This window comes from Lepidochelys kempii, chromosome 2 (genome assembly GCF_965140285.1).
Source record: "Lepidochelys kempii isolate rLepKem1 chromosome 2, rLepKem1.hap1, whole genome shotgun sequence".
Taxonomy (NCBI): domain Eukaryota; kingdom Metazoa; phylum Chordata; order Testudines; family Cheloniidae; genus Lepidochelys; species Lepidochelys kempii.
In genome coordinates, this window is record NC_136381.1 from 181,843,530 (window position 1) to 181,865,275 (window position 21,746).

At 41.7% G+C, this 21,746-nt stretch overlaps 1 protein-coding gene across 1 annotated transcript in view; it reads left to right on the top strand.

The window, feature by feature from the left end:
• Window positions 1-6,541: 6,541 nt before the first annotated feature.
• Window positions 6,542-21,746, top strand: part of TBX20 (T-box transcription factor 20) — a 45,052-nt gene continuing 29,847 nt past the window's right edge. Inside the window, exons 1-4 of the mRNA XM_073329492.1 lie at window positions 6,542-6,668; window positions 10,221-10,455; window positions 13,013-13,177; window positions 19,966-20,074. Coding sequence (XP_073185593.1) covers window positions 6,542-6,668; window positions 10,221-10,455; window positions 13,013-13,177; window positions 19,966-20,074 — 636 coding nt within the window. The remainder of the gene's footprint in view (window positions 6,669-10,220; window positions 10,456-13,012; window positions 13,178-19,965; window positions 20,075-21,746) is intronic.

A 21,746-nucleotide genomic window follows, 5' to 3' on the forward strand; every position in this document is an offset into this window, starting at 1 on the left:
ATTGTATTGTAGGATTCCAGTTTTCTTCCTAGATTTTATCGTATTGCAGAGCCAATTTAAATGTTGTAACATTCGCAAGTTAGGAGCTAATTAATATTTTTCCCCACTGGGATTATAACTAGTGAAGAAAATTATTGCGATAAACTAGATAAAGTAAGTATATAAATTATTCAAAGTCACAGGGTGGAATCCTGGCTTCATTGAAATCAATGGGAGTTTTGTTACTAACTGCAAGGAGACCCGGCTTTCACCCACAGTCTTCCCTGATGAGAGAATTTACGATTGGGAACAAAGGCTTCTGATTTTAAATTGCACAGGGAAAACTGGTCCCTGAAGCGAACAGGTCCATGGAGTATGCACCATTTTGCCACTTCGCTTTTGGAATCGCAAAAGACTTGTAACTGGTCTTGTAACTACAGAGGAGAAATTAAGCTATATTGCAAAGTCAGAGAAAGCTCCGGGACAGCTGCACCGTGCACGGATCTGACTAAAATGCCAGTCCTAAAACTATCGTTAGTAACAAACGTCTGCATGTGCTTGGATAGCCAGGAAAGCTTCAGGGGCCAAACTGAGATCGGGGGTGGGGGAATTTTCCACTCCCAATCCCTCTCCGTCACCGCTCCGCAGATTGCTGGGAAATGCACATTCTGTGTGCAGGGCGCAGGGCAGCAGATGAAGGATTTGATTAAGCAGGGTAATAAAAGGCCAAGCTCCTGCGCTCGGCCAGCACATTTCTAACGTGTCCATTAGAGAGAGGGACGTTGGCTTTTCATTCTGCACTAGTCCCAGATTGGCGGGGAGGGTGGGGGGAATATTTTATATAAGAAATAGCAGAGAAAGCACGAAGGAGCAATGCAGTGCCCAAAAGGATGGGTTTCCAACGAGGTGTCTGTCTGCAAAATGACCAGCCTTGTAGTGATAGCTTGAAGGAGGGGGAGGTGGACTCTTTCTTCTCATGATCCACCCTGGGAGAAGCTTCCATAATGGCTGGCAGATCCTCTCTGATTCGCACTAGCAATTCAATGAAACGCACGCACTGAGGTCACGGATAAACTTCCTTGCAAATTCCACTATGGGGGTACAAACCCGTAATGTATGAATACTACGGGTCAAGTCCTGGAGTCCTTACTCTGGCAAAAGCCCGGCGCTGGGCTTCAGTGGGCCTTGTGCCTGAGTGAGGACTGCAGGAATTGGCCTGACGGTAGTTTCCTGGCTCTGGCTCTCTTCCTTTCAGGGGAAACCGAAATCGAGGAAACCGGGGTTGGCTTTGAGAGGGGAATTCCCCCAAGGGATAGGATCGGATCGAGGCAAGGATAGGGCAACAGTTTAAACGCCTATCTTCAGCCCTCAGAGTACACCCCCGAGTTTACCCCGCCCGTTCAGACGGCCAGCGGGCCCCGTGTGCACTGCTGCAGGCTGGGCTGAGACGGGACCGAAGCCTGATCAAACTCAGCTCCGCTCTCTTCGTTTGCTGCCCGCCTTGGCAGTGGGGTTCCCCGAATCGTGTGTCTCCAGGACCCTGCCTTTGTCTGGGAGCTCGCCGAAGGAAGCCATAGTGAGAAATTGGCCGCTGGAGCCGAAACTCATTAATTACACAAGGCCCAAAGCTCGGGGGGAGGAGGGGAGAGTGCTCGAGGTGTCTAGACAAGACTCATTTCCTTATCGGAGGCGGAGCGAGCCGCAAAACTAAGAAAAATAAAGATTCTGGTGGGATATAACGAAAGCGCAGCTGATTAAATATAGCAAACAAGCCTCGGTTTATCTCGCATGTGTGCAGCTGTTTCTTTAACTGTGCCCCTGGCTTTCCCCTACCAAGTTTCCAGCCAGATTTAGATGTTGGGTCCCATTTTTATTTCCAGATCTTTACCAGGCTGGCTGGTGGCTTGCCCATAGTGTTAATAGCCTCCAAAGTATCCCTGCAACAATTTATAGTGTGAGGGGGGCCACTTGAAAGACAGTCACTATTAGGCACACGAGCTACGTTCCCGGTGGAATCAAGTCACTTTTTTTTTTTTTTTTTTAAAGAAAAGCTTAGAAGCTAACTGTTGAGGAAGGGAAATGTGCTTAACATCTCTTCCTCACCTCCGAAAACGTGCTCGGTTGTGATCCGAAGGATCTTTCTCCAGGCAAGTCAGAAGGCGCATACAGAACAGCCCCGCCAGCCTCCCCCAGTCTAGAGATAGGTCACACCATTGCCAGTGAGTCCTGGTTGGTATTTTTGCCCTGCAAGGAAGACGACTGAAGTAAAAAATCCCACCGCTTTAGATTTATTTGAGCATAAGCTTTCGTGAGCTACAGCTCATTTCATCCGATGAAGTGAGCTGTAGCCCACGAAAGCTCATGCTCAAATAAATTGGTTAGTCTCTAAGGTGCCACAAGTCCTCCTTTTCTTTTTGCGGATCCAGACTAACACGGCTGCTACTCCGAAACCCACCGCTATAGAGCTTCACTTTGGGAACCCCTGCTTTACCGGAGTCGCACTAAATCGAAGCAAAACGTTAACCACAGACAGTTACAGCGGAAAGCGAGGAAAGGTTTGAGGGACGCAGCAGCGCGCGTTGAAATCCGCTGTTTAAGTGGGCGGAGGGGATCCGCATTCTTCGAAAAGACACATTGGTCAAAATAATACCCGCTGTCAGTCGTCCCCGTCCACCCATCCGATGAGCGTCCCCAGAATCGAGTGCAAGAGCGCTACTGGACCGGACACCCCGAACCAGCATCAATTACAAACTGGAAGAGCCACCAAGTCCTGTCCAAAGCAGGGAGTGTCTGACCCCACCCCAAAGTCCGACCACTTCCTCCCAGTTCCCGAGACTGGCTGGACTCAGAGCGAATCCAGCGACACCACTGCTGAGGCCGGCCGGCCACCCCCCCGCCGCCCGAGTGACTGTCCGGCTACCTGGGCGCGGTTGTTTCCCGGGGCAGGTATGTTACCGCCCCGCTGGCTGCATGGATCAAAACATGCCGTGGATCGAAACATGCCGATTTTGAAAAGCGCTTCGAGCTTACTTCTGCCAGTGGTTTCTGTTCAGAAATAATAATAATAATAATAATTAATAATAATTAATAATAATTAACAACAACAAAGAGCAAGGCATTTAGGGTATGAGGCTAATTATTGTTCAAGTTGTCTTTATCCGCCTAGGTCTTTTACAGGTCAGAATATAGTTGCTTATATGTAAAATTTTACAAGCACTGCAACTCATGTAGTGGTCCACCCTGAAAACGTCCTCGCTGCTCCACAAAGGCCCGGTTCTGTTTCCACTGAAGTCAGGGTGAATTCAGCCGCTGATTTCAGTGGGAAAAGGCTAGTCTCCCTTTAATACTTTAGTTATAGTGTGGTCTAGCACAGGTAAGAGGCATTTAAACACAATTTACTGCTTTCCTTCTGTCACCGAAGGAAGACATGTAAAGCCAAAATGTAGCAAAGAGGGATATGCTAAAGGGAAACCAAAGAGTTGCAAAGCAGGGAGCTGGGACAGGAGTTGTCTACAATTTATGTTGTAAGATTTGCTTAGCTCATTTTGTACGTCCTGAAAGAAAAATATTAATTAAGGAACCGATCTTGCACTCCTGGCTCAGGCTAAACTCCCATTGGACAAGACTGGGTCCCAAATTGTTGATGAACCACACTAAAATCCTCAGTAAAGATTACTAAACTTAACGGGCGGCCTGAAATATTTGTTATATTCAAATTAATTAACTAAAAGGGCATTTAATCTTAGACGATTGTTTTAGGTGAATGTAAATTGAAATGATGACACCAAGAAATAAATGACGACACGAATAGCTGTCGCTCATTGCAAAGCCCTAAGGCACTAGTTTTTGTAGTTTTATTGCATTAAAAATGATACTGCGATTGTTTCAACAGTGTCGAGATGGTGCATAATTGTGGTGGGACCCAAGAAATATTCATGGATAATACCACCAGCAACATCTCTCTAATTACACTATTGCAGAGCCCCTGTGATTCTGTTCACTTTTTATGTAGAAATTAGCCATAGTTGCCTCTTTAGCTATAACTCCTTCCCTGTGTTTCAGTGTACATTTACCTATGTGGATAGATCATAGTTAAAAGAATAATATTTAAGAATAGTATTTAACAGCTTTATTTGCCTATATTTAAACAATGTCTCTTACAAAAGTTTGTGATTAGGTCATCAAGATGATAATAAAACACAGCAGATGTTCTCTGCTTGATTCACCTGATCAACATCAACTTGTTTTAGTGGAGTTAATTAATCCAGGTTAGTTGAAATGAATGTAGGCATGATTCTGTCATTCTTATTGGGGCGATGACTTCAATCGGAGTTTGTCTGAGTCAGAAATACAGCAGGATGGGACTATGGTCCCAACTTACTAGAACTCATGGGAGTGAGTACACCTGATTCTGATATCCTCCAATCAAATAATATTTTGGGACTAGTGTAGAAAGACCGGGACCAATAGCATGTCTAAACTGAACTAACCAATCCCATCCATACATATAAACAATCAACAAAGAGGACAAAATGACAAAGCAGCTGCTCCATGAAGTTAGAATGACAGTGGACCAAATCCTGCTCGCTTTATTCCCACAAATATTCTGTTCACTGGGGTTTTTATTGGGGCGTGGGTAATAAAAATACATAAATAAATGAGAAAATATTCTATATAGTGTAACGTACACGAGGGTTTATGTGTGATAACTCGCAGCTGCACCACTCATGAAATACATATCTAAATGGCATATCAAACTCACGCCGTGTGTGTGTGTGTTTGCATAGAGCTATCTTTGATATAAAATCAAAGAGCTGAAGGGTGGTGGCAGTTCAGGAAATCCAGCGTGAAGATTGTCATTCACTCTCCATCCGTGGCTGGAGAAAAGAAACCACAGAGCTCAGGATGGATGTCAGGCTTAACACGGATTTTCTCTGCTTTTGTAAATTTCTGTAATAAATGTAACACTATCTGATCAATTCTTCGAGTTTTTAATTTCTTACCAGGACTTCCAGTTTTTAGGAAAAAATAAAGCAAAAGAATGTGCTAATTTGTGAAACTAATTTGTCTTATTTATAGAAGACACTATTCCATTGTTTAAATTACAAACCAAGACACCTAGGGAACCATTTTTCATGGTATTTAGGAATTTTTAAAAAAATATTGTATATGCACACTAAATCAAAGAGGCTCTTCTGAAACTTTTCAGTAGAGTAAACACACACACACACACACTACTGTGTATGTATATACACTAGCCTAGCACTCGTTTTTGTTTTCTTATGATCTGCCATGTAAACCATATGTTTAACCTTCGTATCACAACACCACATGAAAAAAATCTTATAAATAAGAATCTTATGAAAAGTAAATGTTGTGTTGGAAAAGCCACCTTTATTTTTATCACCTTTATTTCCAAAATGAAAACAAAGTTTGGTATGGATTAGGTCCTCTCCAAATGAATGAATGAATTGTCAGGTAGGTGCATTTGTCAGCTGTTGGAAATGGTTGTGTATTGTATCTATCATTTTGAAAGAACCAAGCTCCTTGTCTATTTGTATCTGGTACAGAAAAGAGTGTAGTGCATTGCAATTGGGCATGACAAGTTTCAGGCTGGAATCTGTTCCCAGGTAATTAATGAATCCCATCCGGGTATAAGAACGCCTTTCTTACGTTTTCGGCTGGAGAGTGCAATGTAGCGAAAGTAAAACCGGGCCAGGAGGCCACTACAGTATATGCAGGGTCAGGGGTATCTGAAACATACAGTCTTCCACAGACTGGTGAGCGACCATCCCAGCTGTGGAAAATGCATCTCTGCCCATGGGCAAAGCCTGGGCTGGATCGCGCGGCGGTCCCCTGAAATCCACCCTCCCTGGTTGTCCTTCCAAGCTGCGGTTGCTCGGAATAGCTCGTGTGTGTGACCCGCTGCAGTCTATCGGCTCGCCCTGCGCCGCTCCTGCCTTTCCTCTTGGCTAGAGACATAAGGAAGGCAGGGAGGGGAGTTTAAAGAGCTCAGCGCTCCCTCCTCCCACGTCCTATCAAGAGGATCAGAAAGCCCTTGACGTGGCCCGGAGCCGATTGGCCAGCAGCCGATAGGATCTCTGCGGCCAGCAAATTAAGGCGGAGGAAAGTGTGCGACTGATCGCAGTGTCCACCCTTCTGCCCTCTGAGCCACTCCGGGCTCCGGCTTCCACCAGCAGAGAGTCGCCGCCGGAGCCAACTCGCTTCTCTCACACGCAGCGAGCCATCTAGCGCAGCGCCCGGGAGAGGATGGTGACAGTTTAACCTAATCCTGTCCGGGGCCTTAGATCCGACCCCGCGGGCGTTGTGAAATCCTAGTTATTCTCCACACACACAAAGTGGTGGGCCCCGCAGTGTCTCCTTGCCTCCCCCGGCCCCGCAAGCTCTCCTAAGTTTGGTTCCCGGGCCGAGTAGCCGGCTCTGTGTTCTCTCGGGTGGCTCCGCTGCTTAGTTTTGTAGGATTTTTATTTGTTATTGGCTGGAAGCTGGGGATCAATTTAAGACCTTCTTGCTTGGTGTGTGTAGGATTTACTCTGTGATCATGGAGTACACAGCATCCCCCAAACCTCAGCTCTCCTCCAGAGCCAACGCGTTCTCCATTGCTGCTCTCATGTCAAGTGGAAGCTCGAAAGAAAAGGAAAGTGCAGAGAGCACCATCAAACCGCTGGGTAAGTTGTATTCCTGGGCCGTGCTGTCTCAGCCGCGGGACTGGATCCTGTGTCGGTCCTGCCCAAACGGATCTCTGGTCCGTTCCAGGAAGCAGGTAGCTAGAGAGGAATGAAGTCAAATATCTGTTGGGAGGGAGGGGCGTTGCGTGTCACTTAATGCTTTGAAAGTCAGAACACAGTGTCGCGAAGCCAACAGATACGAAGCAAAGAAAGTAAAGGAAATTGTTTAAATGCTACGCGGCAGATGTGTGAGGAATCCAGGCTGAGTTTGGTCCATGTTCTGGCTTTCTCTGTGTGTTCTTTTTAGTCTGGTCAAAGAAATACTAACGCATTTGAGTATTGTCTGTCCATTTTCCTGTATTTTAAATTGGTTCCTTGTGGCATTGATTACTGTTTTAAGGCGAGGCTTTCCCTCAGAATAACACCAAAACTCAACGCAACCAGTCCAGATGTCGCTGAAACCTGAGGTTTGGAGGCAGTAATAGTTGCAAAGGGTATACATAAAAGGGCAAGTTAGCCAAGCTGGGATCCAATTTTAGCAAATTATAAAGCTAGATTGCATGATATACACGTTCATATTTTCATTCGCGTACTTGCATTTAATGGGAGAACATGAGTAATTTTAATAAATAACTAGCACCAGCAAGAGAATTTTAAAATTGCTGTTTAATTGCGAAATTCGCTAGACTGCGGCACAAGTCACAGAATAACTTTTGTATCTTCTGTTTTAAGTTCTTATATTTATTTTCCTTACGGAAGCTAAAACTTTATCACAAAGCCATCTTTTTTTTATTCCTGCCGTCATTTTCAGTCGAGGTAGTTTAGAACATTAACCAGTAACCGTTTTCCAAATTAGTCCACTTTTAGTGACACTGTTTATTTAACAACCTTTACCATTTATAGAAAATTTCAGTCTGTGAGGAAGAAGGCAGATACGTTTCTCTCCACTCATGTGAATGATGCAAGAGACATTACTTTAAATTGTTATGTAAATTACCTGTACTTTAAGAAGTACAACAAACAAAACCCGAAAACAATTATTACGCTATTGTTTGCAGGTTAACAAGCGCTAATGAAATTATGTAAACCGTTCTGAAAGTTTTTGTTTCTTACCCTTTGATTACTTAGCCTATGCACCCTGTGAGAAGCAAAAATCAAATTATTTATGTTTAATACATAATCATTCTGAATAGTAAGTCATTGTGAGTTTCAACAAATGCGTTCGCTTACAATTATTTAAACCCTTTAGTGAATGTGATTCAAGACTACGAGTTGAACGTCCAGATTTTTTTATGCCTATATCCAGAAACTCGCAGAAAATTACCAAAAATAAAAGACAAAAAAAAAAAAAAGACTTTCTCCAGAATGGTAGGGTCTAGATTAATAGTATTAAACCAAAATTGGACGGATTAAGTATTGCCAGATCGCTTGATATCTGCTACATCTAATAAAGTTATACACTGGCTGATCTACAAAATCTTTCTTCTGTTTTAAATATTCTTTTTGTTTTCTAATTTTTGGTTTATGATGGGATGTAGGCCGGATACGTTATAAAATGTGTGCTTGACACAGAATGCAGTATTTAACTTCCCTTTTGGATTATTTACTGCTTTTGTCTATGTCTACTGGAAACACTTCTTCAAGTCATATTCGATTTCTTCTCATGTTCCAAAACACATTAAAAATAATCTAGTACACCAAATATCCTAATTCGATATTTGTATTTTGAGGATGTGGGGGAGAAATCGCTGCTTTGTGATTTTAACAGCCTATTTGTTCAAGTAAAGTTCGCTTGAGTCTGGAGATTCAAATAATATGACAAGCATATTGCTGTATTTTTGATCCAAGATCGTATAAAATGAAACCAGGACAGTGGAATTCGTTAACGTTCTAACATAACACGGAAGAGATTATTCTAATAATAATCTCTCTTTGAATTGGTTTCGTTTCAGATGAAAATTAAGTTAAACTATTAAATGTACTTTACAAAACTTGTATGTTTCTTTGAAGTAAGAAAATAATAGTCTGAAGTGTTTGCACATACATTTATCCTAGACAAAATATTAATAGCATTGTCTCTGTATTATCCATAATTTACTGATGGGCAAAATATCCCAACGCCAGATATAGATTATTTTTAAAACCTCTTTTGAGGACGCCAGTTTCCAAACAACACATGTACATCCTTTGTTTAATAATCATGTATTCTGGTAAATATACTGACTGCTTTCAAAATGTGTTAGCTGTATTTTTCTTCTCTTTCATTTACTGTAAGTGCAGTCGTTTAAAAGATTTAAGGCGAAGTGTTTGGTCAACCTTGTTAGGATACCTGCAAAACTGTAATTATAACAAAGGGGAGAGGGGAAAGAACAAGAATGAGTCTCTGCAAAGACTTCAGAATCGCCTCTTACTGTGTTGGCTTCTGTTTTATAGTTATATCCACGCCGCCCACAAAACACTTTCTACCCACAAAATATATCTCCTGCATCACACTCAAGAAGTTTCTTTTTAAGGGTTATGATAATGGAAACAATTAGAAAACTCTCCTGCATTCAATCACACTGACTTGCGCAGTCTGCCCTTATCAAAACTGGAGCCGAATGCTCCTGTTTTAATGAGAATTAGTCATCCTGTGGTCAGTGGCAAAGTGACCTTTCCACTGAAATCCCCTATTAGCAGGAGATATTGGACAATCAGCTTTCCTGTGTGTTTGAAGTGCCCTCCGCACAAGGATCTCTGGTCACACGAGGGTAGAAAACCAGTGCAAATATACAGTCAAGTCTCTTCCCCTGTTGATCATTTTCTTCTGAAACTTTTAACTTAATCCGGTTCTGTTGATTTCTTCGGAAGCACCAGGCACCAAGACAGTATACTGGGCTAGATGGACCATTGGTCTGACCCTATGTGGCCGTTCTTATGTTCTTCTCTGAACACTCAGTTCTGGAAATGCTTTCTGGGTTCGGGGAAGTGGGGGAAACGTCACTGTATATAAATGATCGACATTCTTGAGATTCAGATGTAGGGAAAGCCGGGGGTTTCTCTCCTCCGGTCCTGAGTCCCTTTGAGGGAGAAATTTCCCAGCTTCCTATTTTTGCGACCTCCTGTCATTTGAGATGCGAGAATGTCCATGATCCTGAAAGGGCTGCATTTGTTCCTCCATTGGAAATACTACAGCAGAAAGCAGTTCATGTCCAGTCTCTCCAGTAGGTAATATTCCCAGGGACCAAGCTTCCCCCCCTACCCCCCCACCCCCAAGCTAGTTTAAGGGATTCAGTGTCCGTGTGACACCTGGATAGCAGTCCCTTTAAGAGGGACTCTGAGAATCAGGCCCATTTTAAGGCGTCTCAAGTTACACTCCCAAAAATCTTTAGTGACTTTGGAAAGACTTAGCCCTGTACAGTGGTTTAGATTTAGACAGGAGCCCATTGCACTACTGGCTCCTGATGGAGTCCTTGTCTACACGGCTCAGAACCTAAATGCCTTATATTTCAGAGCAAGGATCGTCTCTCCTCATTGTCATCTCCCTCTCTCTCTCTCTCTCTCCTCTTTCAGAACAATTTGTTGAGAAATCCTCCTGCGCTCAGCCCCTGAGTGACTTGTCCAGCCTGGATCCCCACGGGGAGTTCAGCGCCAGCCCGGCCGCCCTCTGCACCGAGCCCCTCATCCCCACCACCCCCATCATCCCTAGTGAGGAAATGGCTAAGATCTCCTGCAGCCTGGAGACCAAGGAGCTGTGGGACAAGTTCCACGAGCTGGGCACCGAGATGATCATCACCAAGTCTGGCAGGTAAGGCTGGAGAGCAGCATGGGGAGCGGGGGAATGAATGGGGGGGGGTGTACTCGCCCCGTTTTCTGTGCTGCCGGCCTGTTACAAGGGACTTGTAAAGAAAACCCCAGGGAATTACAAAAAAAAAAAAAAAAAAATGCGGCCAGCTGCTGTAGGGCTGGGTGGGACTCGCCCTACACCCGGCAAGGTGGAGGGGAGGCAGAACAGCTGCGAGCGCTGGCTCATCGGTGATGGAGGGGAGCAGCCCGCAGGCGCCGAAGGGCCCTGGGACTCGCTGGGGCCACCAGGCAGCGCCCGGTGCTAAGGGGGGGGGGGGGCGTGGGCTCTGCTTGCAAAGCACAAGCTTATTCTTATCCCCCTGTGCATCTGAGCTGGGAAGAGAGGTGTCCAGCCCGCGGGATGGGTCGCTTCCCCGGGCCTCTGAGCAATGCTCACCCCCAGGATCATCCTCCCAAGTTGCACCGTCTGCACCCCGTGCTAAACTATTGCATGCATTTCCCGCTCCCAACCGCTACATGGTTTAAAACACTATTCTACATTCGTTTTTAGAATGACAAGTTTGACCCCGAACTCCCAAAAGAAACAAGTATTTTTTTTTAAAATCCCATTTATTTTAAAATTGTTTGCCCTGGGTTTACTATAGAGTCCCTTAGCGCCCCCTGCAGGCCCTATGCCAGCACTATGCCTGTCATGGTCAGAGAGAGAGAGGTCCAGCTGGTTCTTTGTCACACAGACACCATGGAGCTTCCTGGAGAGGAAAGCTCCTGGTGCAATCCGCTGACCAATCAACATCTGCTGGTGTTACCAGATTGTGCTGGAGGTGCTGCAAGTATCCTACTCAGAGCTCCTGGGAAGCGGAGTAGCTGTTAGGAAGGGTGCATCATTCAGTTTCCTCCCACCCACTGATCCTCTTAGCTCTTGTACAGGAGAGTCTGGCCTTTCACTTTGGAGAGGCATGCTTCCCATGCCATTAGCATTGAGCGCTTGTTGGTTCTGACCCTTTGAGTAGAGGTTGCTCCCAAACATTGACCCAGATAGACAGGCTCAAAAGCACTGAGAGAGGTACAATGAATTAGATCGTAATAGGCAATTTGTAAATGCAGGAAAGAACTTCAGATGCATTTGGATTCTTGTGGAGACCTTAAAAGCCTGAGCTTCCAATGTCCCTTTTGCAGATTTAAGGAAGATGCTTTTCACTTTGCTTTGTCTCCTTTCCTTTATAATTTAAGAAGTAACCCCCTCCAGCCCCATCAAAGGCTTCTAGAGATTTCACTGGGTTTTGGATTTGGGGCCCTACTGATTTAGGGGACATCTCTCTGCTTGGGAAAGTGCCTGTAGAGTGTAGACTATGCACATCACAGAGTCTGTTCTATGGTTGTGCTGCTCCTGATCCCACTGAAATTAATTGCATGACTTCCCAATGATTCAGTGGCTAGGTTCAAACCCTTTGTTGACAATTGGGCAGGATCTAGGCAAAAGCTTCTGAAATAACAAGAGATAAGCCATAATGACCATAGACTTCAGTGGAAGCAGAATTGGGCCCTTTATTAGTTGTAAACCAGAGCAACATAGACAGGTGATCTTTGTGAATTTATATAGTTTTTATATAGTTTTGTGACATTATGTTATATAGTTTTTTAAAATTTTTACTTTGTGTTATAACTTTGTAGCTGTGTATTTGTGCACACACAGAGAGAGTCCTGGAGAAATAAATCATAATATAAATTTGACAAATGTCTCCTTTTTAGGGTCACAACTCATGTGCAACTCCCCCATACTTATTTTAAGTTACTCATAAATTTCTCCAGTAAAAATCTGTTGGTTTTTAGGTCAGTCAAAAACAGTTTTGAAAATTCACAATTTGTGTTATGTTTGGTAGCTGTGTAAGTCACTTAGTAGTAGTTTAATTCCCTGATTATATGATTTTTGTAAGTATCAAATAGCAATGCATGTTTTGTGTTGTAACATCAGGTGTAACATTTGCAATTGGAAGTGCTCGTTTTTATTACTTAAGCAATTTAAAATGCCATTTTTGGTAAATATTGGAGTGTTTAGTCTTAACATTAATTTTTCACCAAAGTTCTTGTAAAGAAAGCGCATTTGCTGGAATACTTCTGGAAAACATTAACAGAGTAAAAGAAAATAAGTTCAACATTTGCAGAAATACTAATGAAAATAGTTTTTGCAATATTTTCTCAGCTCCAATATATATATGTATATTTGTGAAAAAAATCACACTGTGTCTATACGAATGAAACTCTGAAATTAGAATAATTATACTTTAACTCCTAGGCAGAAAATATATACCATATAAAAATTTATATTTCCTCCTATTTCAAAAAATTACTCTAATATCAGGGTATCCATTCTATGTGTATTTTATAGGGGTACAGATGGTTTAAATGCCCATCAAATTGAAATATAAATATTTTGAAATTTTTTTCTTCCTGGTGACTTGAATGTAATTTTTTTTTTTTTAAATTTGGAGCAACATTTCAAAAGCTCCTTTTTCTGCTGCCTTTTCATATGTTTATTTTCTAATTTCCTTCTATTTCAGGAGGATGTTTCCTACTATTAGGGTTTCCTTTTCGGGAGTGGATCCTGAGGCCAGGTACATAGTGCTAATGGATATAGTTCCAGTGGACAATAAGAGATATAGATACGCTTACCACAGATCTTCCTGGTTGGTAGCTGGAAAAGCTGACCCTCCGCTTCCTGCAAGGTTTGTTCATTTCATAGTTGATCTCTCTCTCTCTCTCTTTTTTTTTTTTTTAAAGAAAATGCTGAAAAAGTACCTTTGAATGATCGTTCAAAGCTGTTTGCAAACAGTGCTCTAAGAGCCTTAGTCTTTGTCCACTGGAGCTGATGGCAACGCTCCCATTAATTTCAGTGGTGCACTGTCAAGTCCTGTATCCATACATGAGCCAAATATTTGACTTATGCTAGAGGTTCCAAAGGCAAGCAGGATTTGGCCTGAGGATCAGTTACAAAAAATGGTTCTGACAATCAAAAGAGAAGGAAACTTTAAAAAAGACATTTATTTTCCTCTTGTTATGACTTTTTTCCTTTGGGCCTCCTTTTTAAAGCAATCCAGGTGCCTTCAGCTCAATGCCAGTAGAAATATTAAATTACAGCTTTGATACCATTTAAAGTAGAATTTCCAGATTATTTACTAACCACTGACCAATGTTTTCCAATTAATGAGTTTACTACTATACTATACTCATCTCTTATGTCACCTAGTGTGCATGTATCAAATATAAAAACACACACACAAGGGTCATTTTTTCAGGAAATGTAGGATTTCTGAAACTTTGGAATAATAAATAAAGTTAAACAAGTTAACCCCTTTTTCACAATGACCAAAACAGACAGTTCACTTCTAAAACGATTGCCTCACAGCAATTGGTGCGACATGGTTGTGAACTCGTTGTGGAACTTGTGGGCAGGCAGGTTGCCTCAGCTTCGGTACAGAGCTAGCTAAGCTTCAGCACGTAGGTCTCAATTTATCAGAACATGTAAGTGTGTCCTTACGTCTGTGCTGAACAAGGTTGGAGTTAAGGATCTACTCAAGCACCACCGACTTAATTAAGACTTAAGCAGATGCCTTGGTGATTTTTCTGAATTGGAGCGTTAGGCTTCTGTCGCGTTTTGGGCTGCAGCCCAGGCCAGTGAGTGGTTGTGTCATTGCTTGTCCTGTAACCCTGCGTGTCTTAAAAGGAGCTGCTGCTGTAGCTTCCTGTCTGGATGTTCTCAGCCAGCATACAAGCATGCACTGAGTATCTGTGTGGTAAGCCCTGGTTCAGCAACTCTGACTCCAGCAGCCTGCTTGTTACACCACAGCCACACTCTGATCTCCACCAGTCTTGGTTATCTCTAAGCCAAGAGACCCCAACATATCCCCAGTCCCGAATTTCCCCCAAACCATCTGCCCTGAAATGTCCAGCCCTCTCCTGGACCACTCAGAGACATAATAAGGTTTGTTTGCTCCCTTAAAGAATCCGTACCCAGCACCTTGCCACATTAACTGGAGTAAGCAACTACTTCACTTCAAACACAGTACTGGGTTAGTTTAGATTAAAATAAAACAAGTTTATTAACAACTTGACATAGGTTAAATGATGCCAAATAAAAGAAATAAAGGCAGATATGGTACAAGCAAATAAAAGTGAAAATGCATCTAAAAGTCTAAAACTTAATCTAGCAAGGTACAGTCTTTGTTTAAGATGGTTTCTCTCACCAATTATTTGTTGTCCTGCACGGCCGACTGTCTCTCTGTCAGGACCTTTCTCATTCCCAAAGAATTGTCTTTGTTCTCAAACTCAGGAAGGCCTTCTGGGGATTCAGTCTCCTGTGTCTGCCTGGGGGGCAGGAGTCGTGTCAGTTCTCTGTCTCTCAAGTTCAGGCTCAAGACAACCCCACTGGTTTAGCTTGATAGCTTTGTTTATGGTTAGTATGTAAATTGAGGTAAACCAATGTTCCTTCTAGGACATACCTGTTTATCACCTTTACTTAGGCTACTCTCTTTGTCTTAAACATGCTCTAGTAACATTATACAGAGGGAATACATAACTTCACTTGTAAGGTTAACCCATGCATTTTACAATGACATTAATGACCAGTGTGTTATTAGTTTTGAAATGATACCTTACAAGGCATATTTTGTACAAACATCATTGCAACCATGTGTAGAGTCTGAATACAGGGGTGCTTAGGGTCACAGTCCCAATCCTGCACTGAGAACCATATGGGTGGACTCCTGTGTCCACAAGGAACCTCTTTGAATTCAATGGGGCTCTGCGTGTGCACTGGGGCCCACCTGCAGAGTTCTAAATGCAGAGCCAGGGCCTTGGACGCTATAAAGACAGGCACATGAGAAACACCTAAGATAGGTAGGAAAAAATGGAAGCATTTTCTTGTGTGCAAATATGGGGCCAAATGCGAGCAATCCTACAGAACACATGACATCTCACAGACTGCTGATCTCTGGTAGGCAGTTCAGGTTTTGTATCAGTGAAAAAATGTCTATGCTCAGATGACAAAGGTACATCAGATTCAGCAAGTTAGCAGTTGTGTTTGCTTTCAGGGAAAACAATAATTTACTTTTCCCTTTTCGTTTTCTTTTCTTCTTTATTCATTAATTTGTATGTGGTAGCACATAAGAGCTTCAGTTGGATCAGGATCCCATTTTGCTAGGTGCTGTACAAACACAGACCAAAAAAGATGGTTCCTGCCCCAAAGAGTTTACAGTCAAAATAACATCAATAATAATAATAATTCAGGAAAGTACACAAATGGCCTTAGGATGGGATTCTTGGTTTCTTGCATCCAGTGCATTTTGGATCCCTTTAGATATGCTAATAATCCATATGTTGGTTTTGTAGCTAGCTAATATAGATCATCTCAATAAAAAAATTCAGAGTAATATATTATGTGGACATGAAGAGGCTGATCTCACGCCAGCTGAACTCGTACTGACTTTGACGGGACCACGGTCAAGCTCTATATGATTTTATTAGTAGTATTGTTTAAAGTTTGTATTGTGGCAGTACTTAGAGGTCCCAATCAGGTACAGTATCTGTACAAACATGGCAAATGACAGTCCCTGCTTCATTTTCACCATGTTTAACCAAAACAATATGGATCATAAACCAGGCTATAGGTTGTTCTTTTAGCCCTTCTGTTAACATAATAATTTGCTGCTTACTCACAGTTTTATTTCTTATTGAAAAATATAATATTTCCTTGTGGAAGAAGGAAGGTAATATCTGTAAAGGATGGCAGGATTTGGGGAGCTCTGGTGTATTTGTGTTACACTGATCTGTTGCTGGTTTTGGCATGTCAGTGCTAACATTTTATCAAATAAGATCTGTTTAAATGTATTGCTGCAAGTAAGTAATTGATAACTGCTATTTTTTTAAAGTGGTGTTTACCTATCTGTGTCTTTTTTGATTTCTTGCACCCTTCTCTTTGCTCTCTTAAATCTGAATAATCTGACTGCAGTGTTGTGAGCTAAAAACTGCTGAATCCCTTGGGTACTTTCTGAGATGCTGTGGGGTCTTGCAGGATTTTATGATAACTGTATATCAACTGTACACAACACTTTGTAGATGTGTAGTGGGAATTCCCACAACTTGGGTAGGTTTGTCATAAATCTCGGCTGCTGACAACAGAGATAAACAAATGACCCTTTCTTTTTTATATTTTTGTGCTGGGTGCACATGATATAAAATTATTTTTAAAACCAATATTTTAATACTGTTTTATTTATTTTAATAAAGTTTCAGGGCCTGATCCTGCTCAAATTGAAATTAAAGGTAAAACTCCTATTGACTTAAATTTGAGTTCAGTTCTGCTCCCAGTATCAGGTCAGTGGTTACATTTTCACCTAAATGATTTCTAAGATCCTAAGCCTGCAAACACACCTGGGCTTTAACTTTAGTAACATGAGACATATAATTGGGGCTACTCCATGTGCTTAAGTGTTTGCAGGATCAGACAGAACCTATGGCATTAAGATGCTGATCCTTCAAAGATATACGTACATGCATAACTCTACCAATATGAATAGTCTCAGTGATGTCAATGAGATTATTCATGGGAGTACAGTTATGCAGATGTGTAAATTGCTTCAGGATTAGGGCCTTAAGGTTTTTCTTTATTTTACTATAAAAGTAGCTTTCAACACTAGAACAACAACGGTACTTGAAATTAATAAGTACTATATGATGCCACTGGGAAGATTATCCCTTCATGGATCTTCACTATAAATAACAATTACATCCTTTTCTTCCTGCTGTCAACATTTAAATCGAGTTTATGTGACTTGAATAAAAACACTTTTCAGAAAATCCTTGTAAAGCTTTTAAAGTGCTTCCAGGGATAGATTTTTTTCTTTCTGTCTGTCTTACAAGCTACAGAGAATGTTGGAAAGAAATACCAGTCTTAAAAATTCCTGCATGTACCTTTATACTGTACCCTCCCTCTTTCCTCTCCCTTTTTGCATTGAGAAATGTTTTTGCTTCATTGACTTGGCTAGCCTAACAGACCCATAATGGTCTGGGGATTGAATGTGTATTATTTATGCATTTGTAACAGACAGTAGCAAAGAAACTTTTTTTATTACATTTTCAAACTTGAAATTTGAGCCCGATTCTGCCAACTTTCTGTCTGTACAAAGTACAAATTAAGTCAGTTAAAAGTCATAGGCCTGGAGGGCTTCCAGGATCAGGCCCAATATTAACAAACTGAACAAAAGGTAAATGTAATGAATACACTAGAAGGAACCTAAAGTAATCAGCTTAAACCTTGACTACTGTTGCAGGTAATGTAAAATAACTTACAGTAAACCATACATTTATATCAAAATGTGGCTCCTAAAATCTTTGTAAATGGAACTGAACCTCTCATAGCAAAGTGCTCACTAACTTCACTGGGAGTACTGTGTATTCCAATGGAATGCCTGTGTTTATTTCTCTAATCTATTTGTTCATCAGTTCTCTGTGCACCAGCCGCCCACTATATCTAATTTTGAATCATCCTGCGTTTGGTTTACCAGATATGGTTATGGGAGAAGTCTGTAGATCGGTACAGTTCAAACATGTGGGACCATATATTTCTGTATGATGCAAGGCACATGCAAATGTGTAAAGAGAAAATTACTTGGGACTAACCAGTGAGTTAAAATCCAAAAGAGTGGTTGAGATCTATGGTGCCACAGGCAAAATCTCTGAAGAAAAATCCTCATGGCCAACAGTGCACATTAATATGTGCAAGCAACCATGGGTAGGACACGGGGGATGACCTCCCTCTGTGACTTTCCCATCAAGGTAACTGTTAGTATTCAACCAATGTATAGGCCCCCATTGCTGTGGCAAGAGTTAACTGTGTGTGTTTGGTTTAAGGTAACTGTGCCCAGCAGGTAAACACAGAATGGTCTCTACTCACTCTCCAAACATACATCTGAAATAGTTTGGCTCTTTGATCCTAGTTAGTCATATCTTGGTAAGATTGATTCTCTGTGAAAATGGTGTGCAGTATTGCCAAACCCAACCATTCAGAATCATGAGTCAGGCTCCCAAAAATCACAAGACTGGCTTACAAATCATGAGGTTTAAAAACAATACATCTTGGGTTCTTTTTTATTTACCTTCTGGCTTTTGAGCCAGTAGGGTTAACATTTTTTATCTCTTATCCACAACCATGAGGGCTAAAGACCTTTTTTTAAAATGAAAGCTGAGGTGCTCATGAAATAACATAACTCCAAGAGCTGGGGGTTTAAGATAAACTCCATTTATTACAAGTCTCATGATAAAACCATGAGAGTCAACAACACTGAGTATGGCGCACTGTTTTTCCCATCCCACACCCTCTTTCAGATACGAGGGACCTACCACTCAATGATGTACATCTAGCACTCTTTTTGGGGCAAAGAATCATCTGGAGAAGCAATCGTGCATTGAAAGAGATAACTTGTAATTTCTATCATGGGTCTCAGACCTGGCCCACAGATGTAATGAGAGGATTCCAAGATTGGGCCAAATAAGTCAGTTGAAGAGAATGGGCCAGATCCTCAGATGGTGTTAATCGACATTGACTTAAATGGAATAACTCCAGTTTACACCAGCTGAGGATCTGGGACAACTTCCTTTCATTAAAAGTCACAAACAAATAATAGTATTAAATCATTTTCAGTTACATACAAGTTATATATGCTAAAGAGCCCAGCACTTGTAATTGTTCTGGTCACAACATAAGCCTCTCACACATCCTCTGTGCTTCCTTTCATCCTGCCAGCTTTCCCAAGTAGCAGCTTGTTAACTACATAGAGGCAATGATTTTTTTTTCATGTCAAACCACTGTATCTGACTGCAACCTTTATCTTCTTATTAATGTTATCACAACTAAAGTGACCCAGTGCAGGTGAATATAATTACCAAGCTTCACGTTAATAATAAGAAAAAATACAACTTATCTGGGTTCCCTGACTAGTTCTCTCACTGCAGTATGCCTTTTTCTTTGAGCTGGAGTCATTGTCATTTTAAGCGCTTATTAGTACAGCTGCTGGAAGACATGATCATTTTTTCTTTTGGAAAAAAGACATAACAGTGAAATAATGTCTCTATTTTAGATTATTTTTATCCACTGCTTAGTTTTAGAATTAGAATTAGTTATGCTTATAAAAGAATAATATGCTTAGTGAATGAGAAAGTCTTTAAAAAGATGGATTCTTCATTATATTCCAGTGGGTGAAGAACTCAGTCATGTCTTCTATAATTTTTCATTAGTAGTTATGGTATTTCATGGATGCAGCTTAAGGGAATCCTATATTTCTTGCTTTGCTGGTAGATCAGTGTGGTTCTAAGATTTGAGAAAATACATCTTGGTGAGGCCATTGGATATCGTGAAGGCATAAGACTTATTTTAATTTTGTGTGGATACATGTTTATAAAGTCAGTACCATTTACACAAATCTGACTGTAAGACCTCTGTGTTTGTTTGTTTTTTTAGGTTGTATGTGCACCCTGATTCTCCATTTACAGGGGAACAATTATTAAAGCAGATGGTGTCCTTTGAAAAAGTGAAACTGACGAACAATGAACTGGATCAACATGGGCATGTGAGTAACCTACTCTGTGGTAAGGAGTGAAAAAAAAAAACCAGCACAAATTAGCTATGAGTCTGTTACAGTATGACATTAATTGGCACACTTCTTGGCACTCTGATCCCAATGGCAAAAGTTCAAATGGGCTTTGAGACTGACCTACCCTTCCACCTTTACAAGTGGTCCCTTCATGTCAGTGGCAGTGCAATGGCAGAGGCTTGTGGGAAAGTTTGTACTCATCGGTTTGCCCTCTGCTGGAGATGATCAGATGACTTCAGACTCCCTGGCTTGTCAATTCAACACTTTTCATCAGTGTCACATTTACCTTTTGTGGGAGATGTGTGGCATTACCCATTGCAGTCCAAGGCCATAGACAGCTTGTAAAAAAAGAACTATCTTTAGCTTCCATGATTTATCATTTGTATATTAATTTATTAACGGGATGGATGGGGTAAAGCCCAGATCATCATAGTGTTCTGATCCCATTTCCACTGCTATCAAAGGGGCAGAATCCAGACCTAAATCAGGGGCAAAATCCAGTGTCAAAGAGAAGAGAAAAGAGACACACATGGTTTTGTCTAATAGGTTTCCATCTCTCTTTTGCTTTGACTTGCCCCACTGGATAGTGCTCTGATCTCTTAGACGCTACCAAGTGCCTTGTCATGTATACTTGCAAATCCTGCTCTGTTGAATTTGGTGTCAGTGCCCTAAGCAATCTACATGGGAGGGGTTCAACAGGGGCATGTCTTTTACTTGCTGACCCAAAGTGGACTGGGCTTGGTGTCAGTAATGTAGTCCTGACACACCAGGAAGGGTTAATCCAACACTGAAACAAAGGATGTAAAATTAAAAAGACAAAGTTGCTCCAAAGTCAATTGTGTTGGCTATAGAAACACTCAACCTTTACATAAATTAAACACAGGGCGTCATGGGGTGAACTCGGGCCTTTAAGGGGTTTAAGTCCCCACTGTGATCTGTGCCAGGTTTTCCTCCTAAGTTAACGGGCTTGGAAAAGAGAAAGCAGGTGGCTGGGAGCAGGTGGCTGGGAGCCTGACCTGGTGGGGGAGGATCAGCAGTGGCTCTCTGCTGGGAAACCTTTTCATGGGAAGGCTCAAGACCTTGTGAATTGTCTAACTTGGTGGGAAGAAGTCCTGAGGGAACCCAAGCCTGAAGAGTAGGCTCCGGATGGGAGGGTTTCCTGTACAAGATTTAGACTATGTAAATTAGTGTTAATAAGTGAGACCCCAGGAAGGGAGAGCTGGTTTTGAAAGATAAATTATGGAGGGAGGAGGCATGTAAGATACGAACTAAGGAAACTGAGGCATGGGGATATCAGACATTGGAGACCCCCCTCCTCCTACAGTGGGTTATTTACTGCTTTTTCAGAGTGTTTGATAAAGCAGGTTGCTGTTTGAATTGTCCAGTAGGAATATTTCCAGTATGAATGAGAGTTTTAAGGACAGCAGTGTTGAGCCAAAGCATTTTCATGGGAAATACCTCCTGAAAGCAAAAAAAGAAAAGAACAGATGCCAACACACTATTCTTTTCTAAAGAGCTGTAGGTATATTTTTCTTAAATCCTCTCCCCACACACTTTTCTGGCTAGCATGTTTTTGTTTTTGTTTTTTGCTCTTGTTCCATAAGAGATCTCTAGAAGCAAAGCCGGTTTTTTGTTTTTGTTTTGTTTC